The sequence below is a fragment of the Galendromus occidentalis genome, unplaced genomic scaffold (assembly GCF_000255335.2).
Source record: "Galendromus occidentalis unplaced genomic scaffold, Mocc_1.1 scf7180000077524, whole genome shotgun sequence".
NCBI classification, from domain to species: Eukaryota; Metazoa; Arthropoda; class Arachnida; order Mesostigmata; family Phytoseiidae; genus Galendromus; species Galendromus occidentalis.
In genome coordinates, this window is record NW_003805512.1 from 2,930,588 (window position 1) to 2,954,256 (window position 23,669).

A 23,669-nucleotide genomic window follows, 5' to 3' on the forward strand; every position below is an offset into this window, starting at 1 on the left:
CCAGAAGCGGGATTGTTGTGACCGGATAAAGCGGTACCTAGACGAAGAGAAGGACGGCAACGTACATCTCTTCATCATGTCTGGTTCCAAGGACGTTAGAGATGGCGTGCCGAAGGGACTAAATGGATCAAACATCGCTAAAGCGATAGCCACGGCGTGCGTAGCATTGAGACGGTACTCCGATAGAGTGCTCAGTATCTCGATGTGTTCCATGGTTGAACACCGCGAATGCCAAAACATCGCCGAGGTCAATAGCTTTCTCAAGGATAGCGTTGAGGTTATTCGAGGGGAAATTGACTTCATTGACCTTCGGAACATTTCGAAAGATCGTAGGTTCCTTGACGTGGAGAGTGGGAAAGATGATCCATACAAGGCCACGTATACCCGCGAAGGCTATACTGTAATCAAAAACATTCTCCTCGAGCGCATCACGGCCAGGTTGAATCCTGATGATGACACTCGCAAGTTGATACAAATCAACAAGGAGAAACTGATGGAAGAAGTGAAGAAGAAGGAGGCTGCCAAAATCGAAAGAGAAAAGGCGCGTAAGGTCAAGGAGGAAGAACACCTCCGAAAACTGAAAGCCGCGGCCGTCAAAGAGGCCGGAAAACAAGCACTTGCGAACCGGGCGGGGACCAAGCGCAAAGGCAGCCAGAGAGACGGTAGGACAGGGAAGGGCGATGGCGGAAAAGGGAAGATTCCCAAAACCCGACATGAAGAGACCAGAGGGGCTGAGGGAAGCCGGAAGCCGAGCAAACCCAATCCGCAAGGATACTCTGGTAAGCCGCCCAAGAACAAACCCCGTTCCTAACGGCGTCGAAACCGCACTCCACTTTGGGCCGGACCAAGCATGGCGAAGCATAGAGCGGGGTGGCGGGACAACAAGGGCCGGACTTCGAGCACGAAAACCTGCCCACAAAATACTACGGAGGAGCTCGAGGAGAAGCAGGAAGGGACGAACACCTGGGACTGATTTTCCAATAAATATCGGAGTTTTGAACATCAACGGCTGTTCTTACTCGAAATGGGCTCGGATTGAACTAGATATCCTTAGGAGAGAGGGGATGAATTGTTTCATAGCCGTAGAGACCCACCTGACGAACCTACAGAAGCCGCCGAAGATTCGAGGTTTCGAGTGGATTGGAAGCAATAGGAGGGCCAAAGCCGGAAAACCCCCTACGGGAGGCGTTGGCATTTTACTCAGTTCGCACTTCGACGTAGAATGGTCGGAGTCAGGAGAAGACTGGGTTGCCACGGCTGTCAGATGCAATAAGAAACGTTTAATCTTAGTAGGGGTGTACGTAGCACACCTACTAAGAGGGGCGAATGCTAAAATGTATGCTGAAATCTCCAACCTGATCAGGTCCAAGTGCGAGAGCACGGACTGTATTCTGATAGGAGGAGACATGAATGGGCACATCCCCCGTTTTGATGGGAAATCAGATATGCGGGGAAGGTTGCTACAGAACTTCGCAGAGGAGAACGATCTCTTAATTCTCAACGGCAGCGAGCGATGCGAAGGGAGATATACAAGGAAGTCTGCCGTCATTGATTATGTGTTGGGCAGCCCCGGAGCAGTGGAGACCGTTCAACACATGTACATTGACGACAAAAGACTGTTGTCAAGCATCTCAGATCACAACCTCATAACAGTTAAATGTAACATCGGTGGTTTTAAGCAAAAACACCGTGAGACATTTTGTCTGTAATAGACTCATGGAAAGCTGCTACCCTAGCCCAGAGGGGGCTTTGGGGGTCAATGCTGAGAGGCAACGTGAGTTACGATGAACTGAGAAGCGAGATCACCGCAGCGGCCGAACGAGCCCGCCGGACGCTGAAAATACGGGATCGCCCGATGGTGTACTCGACAGAAATCAAAGAGGAGACCAGACGTCGAAAGGAAGCCAACCGAACCTACCGAGCGGCGAGAAAAGCTGGCCTGGGGGAGGAGGCAGCCCTCGAAGCTTACAGAGTTCAACAACAAAGGGTGAGGAGAGCGGTGGAAGACGAATTGCGGAAGAGGGAACGAAAAACCCTGGCTTTCGTCCTCAACGCACCGAGACATGAGAAGTGCAGGCGTTTCTGGCGGATTGTGAATCGAGGAACCAGAAGCGAGCAGAGAAGGGAAAAACTGAAGGATGAGAGGGGAAGAGAGATCCCCGCGAACCTCAGAGGACACCACCTCACGCATATCGGAGAAAAACTCCTCGAGGCTAAACACCCGATCGATGAAGTCCCCCGCATGGAGCGGAGGGAAACGATCGGAATAACGGTGACGGAGACGGACGTGTCGAAAGCACTGACGAGCCTATCGAAAGCATCTGCAATGGGACTCGATAAGATTCCCAGCAGCATAGTCAAGGATCTGGACGAAGTTGGGCGAAGTTATATAACTCAGCTCTTCAACAAAATCCTGGAGGGCTCAGAGGAGATCCCCCCGGACTGGAAGGAAGGGAGGCTGATCATGTTAGAGAAGCCGAACTCAATTAAAGGGGACCTTCTGACCTACCGTCCAATTACGATTTCCCCAGTGCTATACCGAATATTCATGAAGATCCTAGGGTCTAGGATCTCAGAATGGATGGAGAGAAGCAATATACTGGGAGAAATGCAGGCCGGTTTTAGGAAAGACAGGAGAGGCGAGGACAACCTATTCGTCCTCACGAGCGCTATCGAATTATCCAGACACCAGAAAGAGGGACTGGTGTGCTGCTTTCTAGACTGCTCGGCGGCCTATGACCGGGTATGTAGAGAGATCCTGTGGAGAACCTTAGAGAATCTTGGAATGAACCCCACATGGATAGGACTGCTCCGTCGTCTATACTCAGATACCAAAAGCAAGCTGGTACACGGAGAACACTCATCGACGTGGATAAAGACCTCAGAGGGTCTTCGCCAGGGCTGCCCTGCCAGTCCTATCCTGTTCCTACTCTACATTTCCTCTCTCGAAGAAAGGCTACAGAAGACTGGTCATGGGTTCAGAGTGGCTAAGAGAGGAGATTTCTGGAATGTTAGAGAAAAGAAATATCTCAACATAGCTGGACTTCTATTTGCCGATGACCTGATCCTGATCGGGAGAAACTTCTCGGAAATGGAAGAACTGTTAGGAATCACGTCACAGTTTGGGGACGAGATGAAACTGACCTTCAACCCAACCAAGAGTGCGATAGTAATATTCTCAAAGTGCAGTCATAGTACGGAGAGGACACTACAAATCCAAGGTAAGGATATACCAAAGGACACGCGCTACAAATATTTGGGAATCACTGTGTCAGGCTCTGGGAACTACCTAGATGTCCAAGAGGACATCTGGGAAGAGAAATCCCAGAAAGCCCTGAACCAACTGCACGCGAGGGCTCTCTGGGGATTCAATAGATTTGAGATATCCAAGACCCTGTGGAAGGCGGTCGCCGTTCCAACGCTCACATACGCAAATGCAGTCACAGTCATGACGAAAACTCTGGAAAACAGGTTATCGACAGATCAGAACGCAGCGGGGAAGTACGCTCTTGGTGTTCCCTGCAGTAAGGTGGCAAACGACTTCGTCACCGGAGAACTGGGCTGGTCTTCATATAAGGCTAGGGAGGCCCAGAGTAAGATCAGATATTTCACCAGAGTGAAATCCATGCCTGACTACAGATGGCCGAAGGCCATCATGAACATGATGGATTTAATCGGAGTCAAAACAAAGGCATACCGAAGGGAAATAGAATTGCGTCGGGAATTCGAATGTGACGATATCACATTAACATTCACACTAGAAGGCACACCCCTCCTAGGAGTACTCAACAGAGCGATTAAGGAGAGAATCCGAGAAGTTGAGACGGCCAACTGGAAAGACTCGATGAGTCGAAAGAGTAGCCTCGCCCTCTACAGGACCAATGCGCAGGAGAGAGGGGTGAAGAGAAACCCATACGACAACAGTAGAGGTTCCGCCCTACTCGCGCTCAGTCGGGCAGGAATGCTAAGGACAAGAGACGCCAGAGCACGCTCCGAGCCGGCACTAGAATCCACATGTATGAGATGTGGAATGGTTCCGGAAACACTAAGCCATATCATTTGCGAATGCAACGAAGCATTCTTCGAGGAGGAGGAAATACGCATGCGATTGGGACTCGTCGAAGAACCCTCCTCAGAGAAGATTGGCAACACCAAGAGAATCCTACAGCAGTGGGAGAAAGAAACATGTAATATCCGCTGATTACTCGCCACTGAAATGAAAGTGTCACATATGTGAGGATAAATAAATACCAATACCAATACCAATACACGTGTACACTCGTTATCTCGTCCATGGGTATCACCACCTCCTATGTAACAAAAACAGCAAAGACAACTTTCATGATCCGGATGACTCGTGTAGATGCGTACATTGCGGTGAAGGTTGCCCAAGATATCACTCCAGAAGTTATAATTGGCAGAGCAATTATATTTCGCAATACCTGGCACTTGTCCAGATGGGTGAGGGTTTTTTATGCCTATATATGTATATGCACCAATAAAGCTTGCTGAATACCGAAAAGATCACGCAGACCGAGGTGCTCTGCCCCTGATTGAACACCACTACAATTGTGTGAGTTTCTTTCGTATCGGTCATTCCGTAAAGTATCAGTGTCCTGTAAGTCACCATCCGTCCACTGTGCTAGCAGCAGGGACCTGAGCCTTCGGAATCAAACAGCGGCTCGAATCGCTTTCTCGGTTTTGCGAAACCTGACCGCCCCCCGAGGGCTCATCGTTTTCATGTTCCTGGAATATGAAATGGGACGCCTCTTGAGGAGTCTCGCGCAACTACTCGCCTCGGGGAGCGAGCGATTCCGGAACCAAGTCTTCGATGCGCTATTATCTTATCCGGAAGTGTCGTCCGCTGCTTTACGTGAGCTCTTCCGCCCCTGTGGTCTTCTAAAATTTAGACGGGAACGCGGGCCTAATCGAAGACTCACCATTAATCCAATCTCTTCCGCAGTGAGAAAACCACGGGCCGTCGACGGCATGCGGGTCGAGCGAATTCTATCGATGTCCAAACGGGGAGTACTCGACCCTAGAGTAGCCGAAGCTGTCCAGCTTACGCCGAGAAGATCAGGTTCGCAAGAATTGTGGAATTCCCAATCATTATAATAATGGGCTCTTCTGGCTCGCTTGTTAGTTAGACCTAGCAGAAGTTCGAGACCGTAAAACGACTACAGGAAGGTAAAAATCGTCCCGGGAAGAGAGAGAAGCAAGGCCCGGCCCGTCGCGGTCTTCGTCGTTGCCAGGACTCCTGTCTCGGATGGTACGCGGTGTTGGTATGTACATATTTTGCTTCTTTTATGCTCTATTTCCCTGTCCATGTTCGTGCTAGCAGACGGCCAGACTGACTTCGACGTCGATTCACTCACGTGTTGAACGGTCGATTCCAGCGGAACTCATCTCCCAGAGTAGAAAAACCCCTCATCGCGAAAGCCCTGAGCGAGGGCTCGGGCTCACGGAGCCAATATTTCGTGAGTGATTTTACGGGCTCCCGAAGTTGCACTGTGACTCATTGAGAATGCGAATGAATACATGAGTGGATGATGATAAGGAAAAATATACGAATGAGTATTTTCCCTTCCAGTAAAAAAACGCTTCGGAACGCTCAGCCATCCCATGGCGGGCAATCAGCTTCATCCCGAAGTTCGTCAACTGTTGCTCGACATCGGACAGCTGCACTCCCCGAATTGGACGACTAGCCTTCCGACGAGTCAACACGGCCTGGGCTATTGGCTCGCACTTGAGCCTTCCGAAGCAAGCATGATGCTTGAGCTACACGTCAAAGTCTCGGTTCTGCTCACTGTACTCATGCGCTCAGAACATCGCGTTGCCGGGCTGGCGCGACTCTAGTCCCTGGAAAGCTTAGAAGTTCGTGCATCCCTGTAGTAGACGCAGATTTCGCAAGACTGGCCGGGATGGTTGCTTGTCGTACTGTAAACGTGGACGGGAGAACCTACGTCCGAGTGCCGAGGGTCCTCATGGCCTCTCTGAACGGAAAAAGATACGCTTCCGCGATATGTCTCTTCTGTCCACGCCTCGAGTCGCAGCCCGAAGCCCCAGACCTGGAAAACCCCGAGAAACAAGGCAACCGCGTCCTACATCTGGCAGGAAGTCATTTCAATAATGGGCATCGCACACTGCCCCACCGAGTCGCCAAGAGATTGAGCCAACTGCTTCCCGAGCCACTGAGCGCGCGAGACGACGGCCTCTGGTCACTCGACATTCTTTGCGAGCAGCTTCAGATGTCTGTCCTCTCCCAAGCTGTGTTGCGCCTGATGTACCGAATCGACTCAAACTGTGCCGTGGTACCAATGCTCACCGACGCGAGTGACGAATTCCATGAAAAAATTGGATACTCTGTAGCTGGAGCCAATACTTTCTGGAAGCCAGCCCAAGGCTCAACGCGGGAGGGGGGAGCGAAAGCCTCTCACACGTCGTCGGAAAAAAGCCGCGAATCCTCGAGCGCTTCCGGCAGCGAAGTCGAGGAGGAGGAAGCTCCGTAGGGGGAAAGGATTTCGGATGGGCCGCAGCTCCGTGAGCAGGAGCAAAGGAAAGGAAATAGAGGGAAAGATGCAAAATTGGTCCATTGTGTTTTCTCTGAGAAGGTCCATTTCCAGCATGACCGTATATTCTGACCATATGTCTCTCAAGCTAGGTCATGCAGAGTTCGATGTTTTCCAGCTGTGTATACCGACTATGGTCTTCCGGAAGCGCCAGATCAGACTCATCCTCCTCAGGCCATACCTCCCATGCTAATTTGCTGGGATGTTACGGACACCCATTTGACTCAATTCATCTCCAAAGCTTCAGTAATGCTGAACCTCACACTCTTCAGGACATCAGGAGCAGTGGCGTAGCTAGATTTGGTACCATTGATATTAAGGGTTGTGAAACGGAGTTCATTAGGTCAACTAATTTGTATGCGTGTTGTTGCGGGTAACCGCTTACCACACTTCCTCCGCCTCCTTGCAGGCCGTCGCACAGTGGGCCAAATGGCCGAATTAGGCGGACAAAAGTCGAGCTCGAAATTTGACACCCCACATAGCGTCGGAATCTCGTCGGAACATGGGAAGACGCGGGCAACAATCCTTTCCGACTGCGCTTCGATCGAAATGAAGTGGAGAGACAGCCAAAGTCGATGATTCATACGATTCCAGAGGAGCTTGTTCCCGCGATTTTTCTCATTTGTGTTTTGTTGCTTCGAAAGAGTATCGACAAACATATCGGAATGGAAAAAGGAACACGCCGTGAGTTGAAGTTCTTCTTAAGTCCGCATTCAAGACGATTTGAGAGCGGACGATCGGTGTTTACGGTCTTAAATAGAGTGTTTCTTCGAAACCTAATTTCCATAGAATCAGGAGGAAGTAGATTATTCAATACGAGACATGCCCCCCGTGTCCCCTCGCATAAGAAATGCCGTCGAGGCCGCGATGAACTCGTTTGTTTGTTTCGTTGATACTTTAGCATCAATGAATCCGGGCAAGCATCTCATCGTTGTGATAGAAAAAGAGACAGACAGTAGTGTCTTGATGTCTCTTTCTCGAGAAGGCGCCAGACCAGCTCCTGGCTTCCCTTTTGAGAAATTCCGAGCTCCGACCCAAGGCATCGAACACGAGAGCTAGATCATATGAGAAGTTTGTCAAGGGGGGGGGAGAGGGAGTACATACAACATTCATCCCCGTGCGGTGAAGAAATATGGTCGAACATTCATCCCCGTGCGGTGAAGCACGTGGTCGACTGCAATCGAGAGATTATCAGACTTCTGAAGGAACTCAAAGCTGCCTTAGAGGAAGCAAAATCCTCGGGAACGAGCCCGTATCACCCGCTCGAGAAAACGGTTCATCTCGTCGGGGCGATACTGGCTGTCAGCGCTTTCTCCGCCGCTGTGTCATTCGTCGTCACCCGATGGCTAGAAAAAACGTTCCCGAGGAGAGAGGAGAGCCACGAAAGACGAGATTAGTCGGTTCAAGGTGAGTCATCCGAGCCAGTCAGACGTCAGACACCATTAACTGGGAGGAATGCTACATCTAAGTCTAGACCACTCCAGAAACCTATGAAACACTCTGTCCCCTCACTGATGGCAAATACTGATGAGAGACCGCGGATTCGAATTTCGTGTGGTAACCGGGAATTCTGATTCGTCTTCTCATCGCACCGCTTCCGTGCCTTTGATTCGACCGTCTCTGCGCGCAAGAGGCTCTCGGCGTCTCCCCTCGGGTAGCTGATCTTCGGATCATCGAAGTGCGATCGATGAATATTTTCGGTGGGCCAAGCTCGGCATCCAAGTAATCTTTCTCCTAACATCGGCGTTTCTCTGAAGTTCCAGCCGTTCCTTGACTACATCCGCCTACAGTGGCTCGAGAACGTAGGTCCGGCCAGTCTCTCTCTCTACAGAATGAGCTGTCGGACTAACAACGCAGTGGAGTCAAGCAACTCATACCTCAATCGAGAGCTAGGGGCTCACAGTGCGATTTGGAGCTTAATCTGTGAGTTTCGCGCCGAGCTCCGAATGACTCCGGGGAAGATCTCTGTTTTCTATAGTTCAACAAGTCCGCTGACTGATTGTGAGATTATATTCGATTCATCGTCCAGCCACCTTGTGTGGCATAGCTCAAGATGTAGCCGTCGATCAACTGATTGCACTCGATGGGGTCTCGAATATCCGCTTTGATCCCCCGAGAGCGACCAGGATGAACAATCGAACGATTGTAGAGAACTGGGAGCGTCTGGATGCCGGATTGATCACTCCTAAGATGTTCATCGATCGTGTGAAGTACAAGGCTGGCGGAGGTAGATCGATGGAGCGTCAAATACTGCTCCGCAACAGCTCTCGACCTTCTTCATATTCGCTAAACTCCTTGTTCCGGCCATGTTTCAGCTGCGGTACGGCACAATATTTTCGACGAAGACGGACCAACCGATCAGGCCATCATCACCCTGTGGGAGGAGTGGGTCGACCGAGAGGAAGATCTCGTGGAGAATCTTCCGCCCTCCGATGACCACGCCCACAGTCTTCCAGGAATATAAAAGAAGCAGGCTTGGGGGGACAATGATATTTACAAGAGAGTCGAATGTGGAGTAGTAGCTAGAAACAGATGTTGAGCAGGGCGATGATGAATAAATTCACCCGCTGGAAGCCTTTCAAAGTGTATTCAATGCTAACTATCAGACCCCGAGTTGTCCCATCCCGATATATTTCGCGAGAAGCTCCGATGATAGGGGGGAAAGCTCAAGAAAAAAAACCTAAGATCCCACTGAGAGAACTCTCCTCTGGCAATACAGGGGGAAAGCCCTGGGAAAGAGCTCTCGATCTCAGGAAAAACTGTCCATGTAAGTCAGTATTCCTCCGAGTGAGATATGGCCCGCTTTCCGACCGTACACGAACTCTGCGGGGTGAGTAGCACCTTTGAAGTTCGAATTTGCCGCGCTCAGCTCGACCAACGGCGCTCTGCGCTCCGTCGAGTCAGCGGGAGAATCGTTGTTTACTTTCGATCCGATGTCCTAGGGTGACCCTAGTAGGGTCGTTTCTCCTACGAGTCTGTCGTCTGTCACACTGAGCTGCGTCATTTGACCGCGAAGCAAGATGGCGAACAGTCTCTCGCTCCGGCTGCTGCTGGAGCAGTCGGGCGCTGGAGCGTCGCGCCGCGATCGTCCTCTTCAATCATGATAGAAATTATCAAATTGAATTCGAGCCGTTAGTCAACGCTCTTCGGGTATGAGGTTCCGAATCACCACACTAGTGAACTGTGGTAGGCTTCAAGCAGAAGAATAAGGGGGTGCACAACTCGCGCGACAATACTACATATTGTTAAAATGGCCGTCGCGAGAACCGCGAGGCTTGTAGAATTCAGGAAAAATTGAGGGAAGTGAGCGGTATGCGGAACGATTGCTAAGCGCCTCGAATAAAGCGATATCTGGCCTTCGGAACTCAATCCAAGCGCCAAAAGCGACCGATGAACTTTCGATGCGATCAGATAAATGTACAATAATATATCTGATTGTGAGAAGGATATCGAACTATCCAGATAATTCTGTCAATGAATCGACCGGCTCCCTCTGACCACATGGATATACAGGCTGTTGTTCTCGTTCAACCTCATGGATAAGAGAGATGCCCTGGCGTAACTTTCTTGGGTATGATCGGGAATCGGGAATATATGCCTCAGTTTTGGATTGACGGTCCTTTCAGGAAGAGATTTCACCCTTCGGGCTCTATCGAGCATTCCTCGACATCGAAAATCTTCTGTGGAAACACAACCACCGTTGATAGACTGGAATTCTGGAAGACAAGAGCAAGGCAAGTCAAGGATGTGAATCAATACAGGTAAGTACATGTGGAGTTCGCGACATGGCTGTACCAGTGGAGTGCACGGATGCAAACGAGTTTCGCCGAGCATGAGCGTCTTGCATCTTCCTTCTTCAGATATTCCCTTGAACAGACGCGGAATGCGGAATCCCGAATTCCGTCCGAACAGAATCGGGAATATATATCCATCGGTCCAGAATGCGCTACCCGTGTGATTTCCGGAGCTTTCAAATTTTGGCGGTTGATTTTCGAAATTGTGCGCCAGCAGCTTTCTCAGTTGTTGCGGCCGCCGCCGCTGCTTCAGTGAATAGTGCTTGTGGTGGTGGTGGTGTGTCGTGTGAGAGACAACATAGACGGTCGATCTCGGTAGTCGCAGCTCGATTGTGTCTCTGTACCTGACTGTTTGGAGTAGTTCGACCAACCTTTCGTCGATGGCTTCTCGATTCTCTGTTCTTTCGAATGTTTGATTGCTTGAAATGAACAGAGACATGTCGAGTCTTCATTTCATTGCATTTCCCCTTCCCGGGACCGAGGATCAACTCAATGAGCGGTGAGTACCCCTATCGTACGTTTCAGTGCACTGTTTCCATCGTCTCGAACAGTGCCTGTCAGGAGACATTTGCTCGGCACTCATAGGGAGCTCTCTATCCCGAGGATGAATTTCGGTTTTGCATGACGCCTCGCCGCGCAAGCGATTTCGTTTTCCTCTGCCGATCAGCAGCACGCCCTAGGTAGGCAGTGGTCTAGGCCTAGAGTACAGACGCTACTGTCGGTTCCTGACTGCTTCCGGACATCGTTTTTCCGCTCATACGTTCGAAGATCCTTGCTGACACCCGGTGCATGGTCTCAAGGAAACGTTTCGTACGAACCTCGCTGGATGAGCTTCGAGACAGGCTCTTTCCATGGAGTAACCAAGACATCGGGTACTGCTGGAAAGGGCGCCCACCGCCAGGAAATTCGATCGCTACGGCTGCGAATGATCTGGAAGCAGCTAGATTCGGTCGGAATTCGTACCATCCGACGCTTCGACGAGTCCTGAATGTGAATTCCCGATTTCTCGATGATGCCTACGCGATCGCTGAGGCAATGATTACATCGAGCGCTCCGGTCGGGCCTTCGTTTGCTAATCTAATGTGGTTCAATCCTTCCTGACAGCCTCAAAGATGTGGCCGACAAGTTGCGGCGGTCAGCGTATTCACCGCCATCGTTCCTGAACAAGTTCACGTCGGGGTCGATATTGCAGTGCGTTGTGGGACCATCTCATCTTGGTTTTCTCTTAGACGATGGGAGAGTTTGCAGAGTTGTGTATTCGCTGCTTTCGGAGAGCTTGGATCTCTCAAAGACCAACAATGATTCCTCGAAAGGGTGAGCAGATGATATTCGGAATAGTCGCTCGAGCGACCCGTGCGTTGTCTTCGGAATAGAACCTAATGCTCACACCGTATTCCAGACCGAGTGCTATGTCTAGCGGCGCTAATGGCTCCAACGCAGCGTCTACTTCATCGTCGAGAATAAAACGAACCGCTCGAATGTCAACCGGTGGTTACCGTAGCTCCTCTGCACGAATCGTCATGGGCAACCGGCCTGTGGTCCCAGCTACTCATGTTCCAGAAGAATTAGTTATGCAAGCTCAAGTTGTCCTCCAGGGCAAGAGCAGACACGTAATAATTCGTGAGCTGCAGAAGACGGTGAGTAAACCCAGACTCCTTGCCGTTCGACGAGCTCAGAGTCTTCTGACCAACGCTTACTCACGCGAACAATGTGCCCGTCGATCGAATGTATCAGGCGATGATATGTACGTCATCTCCGTGAACAAGTTCCATATCGGAAAGTCGATATCGAGATATGAATTGAATCTACTTTCTGATGGCGATGACTCGATCTTGCAGAATTTGGATGTGAATCTGGCTGTGAATAATCTCCTGTCGAGGGACGACGAAGAAGGCGACGAAGGATCCGCGATGAACGATGACGCTCCCGGCGAAGGCTTCATGAGCGAAGACCTCATGTCTTTACTCGACGGACCTATGCAACCGGACTCCCACAATCATCCCTCAGTTATAATAGATCCAGATGCATTATTTGCTGAAGACATGTTTGGACCGGCAAACGCGTCGGGCTTCAGTCGTAGAAGCTGTCGCGGCAGTTCAAAAAATGCCTCGAGCGAAAACAACTCATTCCTGAGGATGGGTAGAGATAGTCGTCAGCTAGCCGGGAGCGGCTCGCGGAAAGGATGGCTCGATGCCACCCTCAAAGACAGCAGCTCGGATAGTACGGATATGGGCAATATTAAAAAGAATAAGAACCCTGTCTGGATCAGTGAAGACATCGAGTTCTGGCCGGGCCACAGCAAGTTCGTCCATCTAATCTCGCTGTACTCTGAGCTGTGTGCTCTGAGCACGACCGGACAACTCCACCAGTGGAAATGGTGGAGCTGTGACCCGTATCGAGGCGAGATGCAGGGCGTCTACCATCCCAAAACCATTTCGTTGAACCTCCTCCACGAACGCATCTCGTTACTCGACGGAAGATGTGCCCGAGCGAGCGTGGTGACCGAGTCCGGGAAAGTTGCAACGTTTGTCGACGAGAGCCTGAACCCGGTCGCCTTCAGACTCGAACAGCAAGCTACATTATTCAGCGAGCTGCAGGGTGAACGGATCCAGTCGATTCATGTGTGTTCATTGTACTCTTGTGTTCGCCTCTACAACGGGTCGATCTATTGGTGGGGTGTGCTGCCTTTCAGCCAACGTAAGAAAATCTGGGAACGCATGTGTCAACGATCGAAGCAGAGCAAGAGCTCCTCCTCGCAGAATTCGGAGATCGTCGTCGATTCTCAAGTGTGTATGAGATACAGTCCTGTGTACCACCCCGGTGCGCTCGCGTTCACCACGGCCAACGGGCATCCTCGTGTCGGTCAGCTGTTAGCCGCGGCTTGGAACCTTCCCGACGCGTGTCAGTTCAAAATCATTAATCCCAAACCCACGACTCTCGAGCGATCGAGCAGCCAGCCCCCTCCGGACAACTCGAGCAACGATCGAACAGAAATGCCCCCACCACCTTCGCCGGCTTCGTCCACCTGCAGTGAGCCACCGCCGCACAGCCCATTGTCGCACAAGAGGAAAAAAACGCAACGCTCGGACGACGACAAGACCGAGGAAGAGGAGTGGGCCCTCAAGGATGTGATTTTCGTCGAAGACGTCAAGAACGTACCCATCGGCCGAGTTGTCAAAGTCGATGGCATGTACGTCGCCGTCAAGTTCCCGAGCAAGGAAGGGACCGGGGACAAAGAGGACCCGTTGTCCGACTGTCGACTGATGCGCAAGGACGAGATTCAAGTCGTGCGGGGAGGGTCCGCCGCCTCGACCAGAGTTCTGGACTGTCTGCAGCGAACCCCGAAGCGCGTGTCGTTCCCGGATAACGTCGATATTCTCTCGATGTCTGTCGACGCTCGTGGAATACATGCGATCATTCGGAACAAGAAGTCGAATCAGCTGCGGTACTCGATCCACAACGTTTCGACGGGACGCGCCGAACAAGATTCGCTCTTCCCGATACTCACATCGAGCTTCCTCGCTTCGGACTCTTCGCAAGTTTCTCTCAGCGTCAACGGTGAGAACGAGACCATCTCGCTGCTGAGGGACGGCAACTCGTGTCTCTTCCCACTGGCGCATGACTGTGTCGACGCCATCCGGGACCCTGTGTGGCTGAATCTGCCCCCTGTTCGGGCTATCGGGATGGGGGTCCAGCCTCTTCGTGATGTCTTGCAAAATCAGAAAAATCAGGTCGCTGTGATCGCGTTGGTTCTCGAACCCCAGACCATTATGCCGGCAATTCTCAAGGCCAACGCCGAGGCCGTCGGTCAAGTATTATCAAGTGCTAAACGCGACATGGATTCCGAAGGCGACGTTTCCATCCTGAGAAGTATTCTTAGCGAGCGATGTGACGGCAATCGGAACATAATTCACGCGGCGGTATCGGTCTCGTTCCCCACGTCAAACAAGAACGCAGAAGCCGACTCCAATCAGTACGAAGCTCTCGAGATCATGCCGAATTCGGCGGCTGCATCGGCTTCGGGCAGCCAGCCGATCAGCGGTAGGAACATTTCGCTATCGGAGATGATGCGCCGGGCACGTGGGGGAGATCCCGTCGATCTGCAAGGATCGTCTCAGGAGAGCGATTCGGAATACCAGCCGATTCCCCGAATCATGTGGCCTTCCGAAGAGAGCGTCCAAGACGGTGATGCTCACAACGACCAAGGTTTCCAATCGGGAAGCGGGCAAAGCGACTCGGGAAAGAACCAGGGCGGTCTTGCTTCCCTGACGGGGCTCCTTCAGTCTCCCGTGTTGAGACCACACCTCTTTGAACTGCTGTACGCCCGTGACGCCACGGGACAGACCCCTTTCATGACCGCGGTCACGGGCAGAGCTTACCGTGCCGCCACGATCATCTTGGACGCCGCTCAACGGTAAGAGGGAAGATCCTGTGCGCAGAAAGGTCCTGGATTGGACTCATCTGGCATGGGGAAATGAACGAGTCGAGGTCGATTTGCAGCACATTCTCGATACCGCTCTTGAGGTTCGGATCGAAGCAGAGGGCTCCACCTAATCCGTGACAACTCGTTTCAGGTGCTGCGAGAACTCGAAAGTTGCTCTTCGGCAGATGATTTACCCGCCGGACGCCTCTCCAGATGACTCACCGTTGCACGTTCTCTGTACAAATGACACATGTTCGTTCACATGGACCGGCGCCGAGCACATCTCTCAATGCATATACGAGTGTCGTACGTGTGGACTCACGGGGACGCTCTGTTGCTGCACAGAATGCGCGAGAGTGTGTCACAGGGGTCACGACTGCAAAGTTAAACGTGCCTCTCCGACCGCCTACTGTGATTGCTGGGAGAAGTGCAAATGCAAAGCTTTGATCCAAGGCAGCAATTCGGCCAGGAACCAGTTGCTGAACCGACTTATTCAAGAAACCGATCTGGCTACGCTGCCAAACAGCAGGTAAGCCCTCGCTCAATCCATTCTCATTCGATCCGTTCGGGAATGCGTACTCGATCGACGAAGATCACGCGGAAAAGCCTCTCCGAACAACGGTTTCATGTCCCGTCTCGATTTCAGAGGAGAGACGATACTCTTGTTCTTGGTGCTGACCGTCGGTCGTCAATCCGAGGAGCAGAAGAACTTCCGACCTTCGCGGCCCCGTTCACAAGTGAGCAGAAAGGTTTCGAACGCTGACGGTGGACACGAGATGCCGGACCACGATCTCGACCCGCCCAAGTTCGCCCGCAGAGCCCTCGAGAGACTCCTGAGGGACTGGGCCGCGGTCCGCGCCACCTTGATGGCCGGGGAGCGCTCTCTGTCAGATGATTCTCAGCTGACCGCTCAAGCCGGATCGACTCTGCTCGACAAATTCACTCAGAGTCTCATCTGGAAGTGTTCGATGGATATGTTGGACACGCTGTTGTCGACCTTGATCCAGGAGCTCTACCACGACCGGGACAGTCGAGCACCGGAGTCCAACCCGGTCGTTGTTCGATTCGTGCGCTCGGTTGTTCGTTTGTTCACTGTTCTCGTAGCCGAAATGGCTCCCAGTCCGAGCAAACGAAAATCGCGTTCCCTCATGTTCAGCCTTTCCGGGGCCGCGTCGCAGCCTGTTCTGAAGTGCAAGCGAGTATTCCAAGCCCTACTGCCGATATCAATCCGAGAGTTGGCCGACGCTGCCGTCTCTCTGGTCTTACCGATACGATTGGGCATCGTAAGACCCACGGCTCAGTTCTCGTTGCTGGCCTCTAGCAAGGAGCGATCGAAGGTAGCGAGGAACTGTTCCATGTCGATGCCCCTCTATTCTCTTCTGCATCAGGTACGTTCAGTATTTAAGGGTCGTTCGCTAGCGCGTGTGATCGGTGATTTGCGTTTTTTCCCTCAAACGATCAGCCTCGAGCGTGTGCTCCACTAGACGAGTCCTCATCCTCTCCCTTCTGCAGAAGAGAACCCGGGACCTTCCGATGAGCACAGCGAACCCCCGATCGCTGTTCGGCAGCGACAGAGTTTCTTCCGTCCCGCAGCCCCCGCAACGCACCTGCTGCGGGAACCGGCCGCAGATAGCGAGTCGGAAAGCGAAAGCGAGAGAGATGAAGACGCGCTATCAGTATTATCCATTTCGGAAGTTCGGGCTAATCACCAGTTAACGTCAGCCCAAGAAGGAGGTGAGTGCTTCGGATCGATCCCTCGAGCCGGATTGGTTACGAGCGGCATTTCGTATTCTCGAGAAATCGATGAATCGACAAAGAGGATTTTTTGAATTATCTTTTTCCGCCCCGTAGACGAAGATTCCGCGGGAGAAACCTCGGGAGGAGACGGGGAGGACGACAGCGACGCTGCGGATACCGAAGAGCAGGATAACGACGATGGTGACAACACCGACGAGCCACTCGAGAGGTACGCATGAAGACATGACCGGGAGACGTCTCTCCTTCGGACCGGGAAATCTGTCTACAGCTTTTTTACGGCTGTTTCTCTTACGGCTAGGCACGACTAACGCCTATCGAAAACCCCTTGCAGACGACCCAGTGCCACCGCAGGAAGGAACAATAACTCGCCAACTTACTTGGCACCAGCGCATCTACAGTGGGCCGTGAGGAATCGGGCAGATGTCGCGAGCACTTCGGCGACGAACTCGCCATCCACGAACACGATTCTGAGTGAGTTCACGCCGGGTGCGGCGGCTGCCTCGACCTTGACATGGGATCACCGAGTCGCGAGACGCCGAGTCAACCTCGATAACTACTCGACGACTCGATCGCAGCCCCTGACGTGGAATTTTTCTTCCCCCATTCCAGCGGCGTCCGTTCCCATGACCAATGGACTCGTCTACATCGACGCCAACACTCTACGAAGAACTACAAGCAACGCCACAGCACCTGCACCCAGCGTATCGAGTGCGTCGCTGAGTGCTGCGGCTGCCGCCACTGCTCATGGACAACACATACCATCCGTGATCAATACCAACATCGGCTTGGCTCGGACTTTCGCGGCGCTCATCCGTCAGACGACCGACCTGCTGGCCGTACTCGAAGAGTCGGCTAACGCCAGATATCTCGTGCCAGGGATGCTCAAAGTTCCCGCAGAAGTTCTTTCCACCGAAGTGCAGCAGAACCTCTACGACTCCGTGGACGCTCTGTTCAAGCCAACGTGGGACTGGCTGATGACGGTCCTGGATTCGACTGAATGCCAACTCAGATTCGGTTGCTCTCTGAACAAGCGACTCGGTGGCGTTCAGGTACAGAAGCCCTCTTCGTCGAGCGGCTTTTCGTTTCTGCGGAGTGCAGACAATGACGGCAAGAAACGTCCGAAGTCCGAGACAGCGGCCCGCAGAGACTTTTTGTCTTACGCCCTGTCCCTTCTGCGAGCTCAGTCGTCCGAGCACTTGGATTCGCTGCCAGTCATCGATGTAGCATCGTTGAAACACATCGCGTAAGAGATGCTTCCCGTTTGTTCCCTTCTGGCATGTCGTACGAGAATGCCGTATATAGCCCGCCACATCTCTCATAGCTTTGATTCCGGGCGTAAACTTGACAGAAAATGAAATTCCTCCCCAGGTACGTGTTCGACGCAATGGCCTACTATCTACGCTGTGGGAATCACAGCTCGCAAGCCAATAGCAATGAGAGCGCTGACATCGGCGACGTCATGCGAGAGGGTTCCCTGCTGGCACCCTGGATGGACACGGATCAGGACATGGTGGATACGGACGAGGAAAAATCGGCCAACGTCGACAAGAGCGCTGCCGGCGACGCTTCGAAACAACAGCACACAGGGAGGAAGCACGCATTCTTCCAGCGATCGGACTCGACACTCTGTCTCGGGTGCATTCCCCCGCCGGATCCCTTCCTGACTCCGCTCAATGAAGCGCTCCCGGTCGCTGAAAAGCCTCAGTTGTTGACCCCCACCGCGACTCGGCTGGACCTCTTCGGCCCTCCCTCCAAATACTACAACGACAAGAGAGGCTCTGCCTACCAACTGAAGCCCTCTCTGAGAGTATCACAAGAGTGTGACAATTGGCCGATAGTGTCTAGTCGGAACGCAGGCGAGAAGTTCCACGACGCCTTCCTGAGCCGGTGGCATCTGACGCTGGAGCTGTTCGGAAGGGTTTTCGTCGATGACGTGGCTACCGAAGCGGGTTCCGTGCTCTCGGAACTCGGAGGTTTCCCCGTGAAAGAAGTCCGCTTCCGTCGCGAAATGGAGAAACTGAGGAGCTCACAGCAGCGCGATATATCTTTCTCGAAAATGGACAGGGATAGGAATCTGCTGCTCCAACTCACATTCCGAGAACTGAATCAGCAATACACTAACAACAGCCGACGCTCGATGAACGGGACCCCTCCCCTGGCTGTCCATAAAGTTAAAGTTATATTCAAAGACGAACCGGGAGAGGGATCGGGAGTGGCTCGATCGTTCTACGCATCGTTTGCCGAAGCGGTTCTGTCCAACGAGAAGATACCGAACCTTGAAAGTTGCCAAAGCGGAAGCCGCAGTCTTCAGTACAGTAAGTCACCGAGCCTGCTATCGGAAATGTCATCGTACGCGTCCAGGCCACCTGATGGAGATCGCTCTAACGCGAAGAATTTTCTCTCTCAGATATCATTCAACGACTGAAGCGAGACAAAGAAATCCGCAATAGGGCGTCTCGTTCTTCGGGATCCAGCCTACGAGTCGATGCGCCTCCCTACGTTCATCCTTCGAGCAGCGAGGAACCATCAGGCCCGAACCACCGGAAGCAGTTGGGTACACGCCTCTACCCAAGAGTTTACGCCCTCAGACCTCCTCTCGCCGGCAAGATCACTGGCATGCTCCTCGAGCAGACCCCACCGCAGCTGATTCTACTCCTCGCGTCTGAAGATGCCTTGAGGCAGAAAGTCGAGGAGTGCGTGGAACTTTTGTCCTCTCAGAAATGGTAAGACGATGGGCCAGGCCCTGTTTTGTTTGTTCTGCTTCTCGAACCGCCGGAATTCCACCGTAGAGGCCATGAGCTTGTGATGACATTTCACTTTCGTCCTCTAGTTCCGTGAAGATGGAGTCTCTCGATCTCAACGAAGCAGGAGCCTCCAGCTCTCTCTCTGAACCGACAGAAAACGCCTCGCCCGAAGACAACGCTCCATTCTTCTATCAACCGGGGAAGACTGGTTTCTATTCACCGCGTCAAGGACGCTGTTCTTCGGAGCGTCTGAACGCCTTCCGCAACATAGGTCGTATCATTGGTTTGTGCCTTATGCAGAACGAGCTCTGCCCAATACCTCTGAGCCGGCACGTGTTGAAGTATATTCTCGGCCGGAGAATCGGTTGGCATGATCTGGCGTTTTACGATCCGGTTCTCTATGAGAGTTTGCGCCAAATACTCTTGGATGCAAACGAAAAGAACAAGGAAATCATCGCTGCCCTAGAGCTCACGTTCACCATCGACCTCGGACCAGAGGAGGGTAACACTACCGCCGAACTGATCCCAGACGGACGCAGCGTGCCGGTGACGCACCAGAATGTCTTCGACTACGTTCGACGGTACGCGGAATACCGAATGGTCAAATCACAGGAGAGAGCTCTCGAAGCTCTGCGTACCGGTGTTTTCGACGTCCTTCTGAACAACAGTCTCGAAGAACTTACGGCGGAAGACCTCCGACTGCTCTTGAACGGGGTCCCCGAGATCCACGTGGCATCGATGATTTCGTACACGACTTTCAACGACGAGAGCAAGGAGAGCTCTGAGCGGACAATTCGTTTCAAAAAATGGTTCTGGTCAATCATGGAGAAGATGTCGTCCAGAGATAAACAGGATCTGATCTACTTCTGGACTGGATCGCCGTCGCTACCCGCGTCGGAAGAAGGCTTCCAACCCATGCCCACTGTGACCATTCGTCCCCCGGACGATCAGCATCTGCCCAGTGCTAATACGTGCATATCTAGGCTCTATCTCCCCTTATATTCTTCTAAGCAGATCCTCAGATCGAAGATACTTTTAGCGATTAAAACGAAAAACTTTGGTTTTGTTTGAGACGGCAGGGCAGCGTTCCGAGTGAGTGACGGTAGCGCGAGCGCTTGCGTTGTTTTGTTCGACAAGGAATGTCTCGTGGTGCTCGGCACGCACATTCGCTGACGAACCGCTGCGCTAACATGAAAAATGAATGGTAAAGTGATGCAAATGAAACAAAGAGTCCCCTATGTAACTGATCCAATGCAACTTGTGGGCATCATTCACGTGCCGCAAACCAACGACATGCTCAAGTGTAAATACGAATAAAACTTTTCCCTACAAGCCTCGTGCACACGTTATCTTGAGATCAAGTCAGCTTCAGTGCCAGAGACCGCTGATGACAATGGAGCGAAATCTTCATCCTTTCGGTCCCGTCTTGGGTCGTGGTCCACGACCCCGGAGAGGAATGAGGTCGTCTCGACGAGTAATATAAATACAATCTTTATTAGGAAAAACCCGACCATACCGTTACATCATCATATCACACTTCCGCTCCCGCTAAGACTTCCAGGCGAAATACAACGAAAGAGTACCTACATACAATCTAAATTGAGACGATTGAGACCACGATGAAAACGGGATAGCTCATAGATCAGTTATTATTTTTTAGGCAGGGAATTCGGCGCGGTCGCACCAGAAGCCGTTCCACGACATTTCCACGCAATATTCTGCAGAAAGTCTATGGGGCCATGGGATGCGATCAATTTTTGGGGGAGGAATACCGAGAATAAATCTCAGCCTCGATGATAATACTATCATCCATACGTTCCCGAATCAGAGCGATAGAGAAGCAAATCCGGCTCACTCAGTCAAAGAGAACCCTCGCTCCCATCCGCTATTTAATCATCAGATTTGTTCGATACCTTGCATCAGACGCTGGCGAGATTGGTGAAGTGCTGTTCGCAAAAAGTGTTGTGCATCCCGTTTTCGCGGTAGAACTCCAGATTCGATATCACGACCGAGGGTGAGGCCTTGACGAACTTCGCCACTTCTGAAATTTTTTTCGGCCCATCAAGATTACACGAAGTCGATGGCGACACGACAGCTTTTATGTTCATATAGCGTCATCGATGTGGACCTAAGGGTCTATTGCCTTGCAGGATGTGGCCCGTGTCGCTGACAGTGGCGGCGCTTTTCTGCCACGATAGGAACATGATGAGGTAGGTGCCGACGTAAAAGTCGTTGAGAACCGGAGCCACGCAGCGTCGACGGTTGCAGAGTCTGTATTAGGAAGTCTAGGAAATGATCTCGAATCGAGCGTGCGAGCCGAGTATCCTCCGGGAGGGAGCGAGGCGAGACTTACTTGTTCAGGCAATCCTCACGGAGGGCTTCGAGTGCGATCTTCGTCATGTTTATTCCCATGACCGCGAACGGGAAATTCTGGGAAATTAGACATGCCCCATGTTAACGGGCAGACTTTCCTTCTGAGCTCATTGGGATAATTTAGAGATTCCCCAAGGACGTCGAGACTATATAATAGAATACTTGAACGTGATCGACGGAAATGTTGTAGATATCTTTGGTCACAGCCTCGTTGTCCGGATGCGTGGAAAGGTAGAGAAGTTGTAAGAGGCCAAGGATGCCGCAGCCACGGAGGTCGGTGGCGGGGTCGTTGCCTGCGGGAAAGGACCATCGTTCTCGAGTGCACAGTCTGCGTTTTCGTCTCCTCAATGGCTGTGAAACTAGACTTCATCCATGAGCGTGGCACAGACCTTGAAATCCAATGGTCTCCCAGTGAGCCCCGAATCTCGGACTGTCGTAGGTGCTATTACTGAGTTTCCGATAGATTGTTTGTAACATTTGATTGTGGCATTTGGAGTCTGAGTCGAAAGGAACCTGTGGAATTTTAGGATGGGATTGTATAATGCGGAGCATCGCCAACTCCGGAAAAATGCTCTCTGATCATACGCAGCGACTGAGCTACGAACCTGAGCGAGAGCGAACATCAGACACCTCTCCTCGATCAGCTCAACAACCATAGCTTCGGCTCCGAAGAGTTTGTACAACCATTTCTTCAAACCTTTCCTCTGTACAACAGGTTTGATCGTTTGCTGGAACATAGAGCTTCGACTCAAAATCTGAGACTCATTGAGACCCAATCGTCTGCAGGTGATCGACTAAACTGAATGAGGGATAAGCTCAGATGAGTCCCACATAGTGTTCTGCAAGATTAGGGAAGCGAATCGCGCCTACTTCGACGTCCAATTCGACCTGTCCCTCCGACAGGATCTTTGAAGATCAATAGGACAAAACCGACTTTGGTGAAGCTTTCGCGCCTCGGGAAGCTTTTTCTAGGTTCTGGAACTCACCCTGTGGTCCTCCATGTTTACGGAGTCCACTATCGACTCGGCGGCTTCTTCAAACGTTATGATACGCGAGCATTGTGGCACATTCACGTAAGGGATCGCTGCTTGCGGATCGATTTCCTTGAAGCCCACCGCGTCCCATTCTTCGAGAGCGGCAACGAACTTCCCGTCGATCTCATCGTCAACTGAGGCTGGAAGAGGATAAACCGTTTTCGAAGCCGGATGCTTCTCATCGCAGTACAATGGGAAAGCTTTTCAAATTCATTGATCTCCAGAGGGGGTAATCTAGTTATGCTTTCGGCTTGTCGGCTGTCTCACCAGGTGTTCGAAGGGATGCCAAGTCCTGCTCGGCCTGGAAGGATCATGTACATTATATAGGTGAGCTTGACAAGCAGACAACACTGGGAGGATCCGAACAGTCGGGCCCGCATCGACAGCTGAGCGCTCGGATTCTGGATTCGAGTCTCTGGGTTTCGTCCACTTGTTGCCTTAGCTCAGTTTGCACGCTCGGACTTACAGCAAGTTCTTCCTCGGTCTCCTCAGTCAACGTCTCCATGCTGATGACAGCCACCATCGCAGCTACGTTGCCTTCCGTGACGTTGAAGTCCGACAGGGGTGAGAGCGATCTCTTCTCCTCTGTTTCGATCGGACAAAAGGACACGATGGGCGAACTTCACGACTACTGGTGGTACACCAGGGGGCAGCACTCTCGGTCGTCCTGGCTACGATTATCGTGATCTCGGTCCGATTCCCTATACGGCGGCGTGTTATAACGCGGAATCGAAGAAACTCTGATTACTCGACTAGGCACGCCTTCCGGAATTCGGTTCCGAGGTTCGCTGGAATCGTCGGGACTCACGGAGTGGTTTGTGACCAAGGTGCCACGATCGAAAAGAACGTCCTATGATGTGGCGAATTCACGGAATCGTTTTCTCGTTGAATCCTAGCAGTCCCTCCGGGGTCCGCTCGATCCGGCAGGATGCAGCGGGAACACGGCAGCCGGAGACGGTCCCGTTGACTTCCCG

At 52.1% G+C, this 23,669-nt stretch overlaps 3 protein-coding genes across 3 annotated transcripts; 2 read left to right on the forward strand and 1 right to left on the reverse strand.

Annotated features, from left to right (window-relative positions):
- Positions 1 to 1,064: 1,064 nt before the first annotated feature.
- LOC108864844 (uncharacterized) lies at positions 1,065 to 1,709 on the forward strand. The gene has a single exon (XM_018641135.1). The coding sequence runs from the start codon at positions 1,065 to 1,067 to the stop codon at positions 1,707 to 1,709; it is 645 nt and encodes a 214-aa protein (XP_018496651.1).
- Positions 1,710 to 10,628: 8,919 nt separating this feature from the next.
- Positions 10,629 to 20,614, forward strand: hyd (E3 ubiquitin-protein ligase hyd). Its single transcript, XM_029112711.1, is given in 14 exon segments — positions 10,629 to 10,862; positions 11,468 to 11,716; positions 11,769 to 12,000; positions 12,202 to 14,777; positions 14,938 to 15,315; positions 15,433 to 16,106; positions 16,109 to 16,174; positions 16,299 to 16,497; positions 16,564 to 16,752; positions 16,876 to 17,015; positions 17,154 to 17,787; positions 17,913 to 18,859; positions 18,937 to 19,267; positions 19,375 to 20,614. Coding segments are annotated over 14 exon segments (7,674 nt in total). The 5' UTR covers positions 10,629 to 10,788; the 3' UTR covers positions 20,360 to 20,614.
- A 593-nt stretch (positions 20,615 to 21,207) lies between these two features.
- On the reverse strand, positions 21,208 to 23,218 carry LOC100902039 (ELMO domain-containing protein 3). The gene is made up of 9 exons (XM_029112712.1): positions 23,162 to 23,218; positions 22,963 to 22,996; positions 22,648 to 22,829; positions 22,267 to 22,389; positions 22,051 to 22,174; positions 21,824 to 21,954; positions 21,642 to 21,718; positions 21,432 to 21,559; positions 21,208 to 21,329 (listed from the first exon to the last, which is right to left on the reverse strand). The coding sequence occupies exons 1-9, from the start codon at positions 23,216 to 23,218 to the stop codon at positions 21,208 to 21,210; spliced, it is 978 nt and encodes a 325-aa protein (XP_028968545.1).
- Between the last annotated feature and the right edge of the window lie 451 nt (positions 23,219 to 23,669).

Excerpts from the sequence above, each read along its gene's own strand:
- LOC108864844 (XM_018641135.1), top strand. The coding sequence starts at position 1,065 with ATGAATTGTTTCATAGCCGTAGAGACCCACCTGACGAACCTACAGAAG.
- LOC100902039 (XM_029112712.1), bottom strand. The coding sequence starts at position 23,218 with ATGGTGGCTGTCATCAGCATGGAGACGTTGACTGAGGAGACCGAGGAA. Across the intron at positions 22,390-22,647 it reads TAAACATGGAGGACCACAGG|CAAACGATCAAACCTGTTGT; the intron begins GTGAGTTCCAGA and ends TCTATGTTCCAG. Across the intron at positions 21,330-21,431 it reads CACGGGCCACATCCTGCAAG|AAGTGGCGAAGTTCGTCAAG; the intron begins GCAATAGACCCT and ends AAAAAATTTCAG.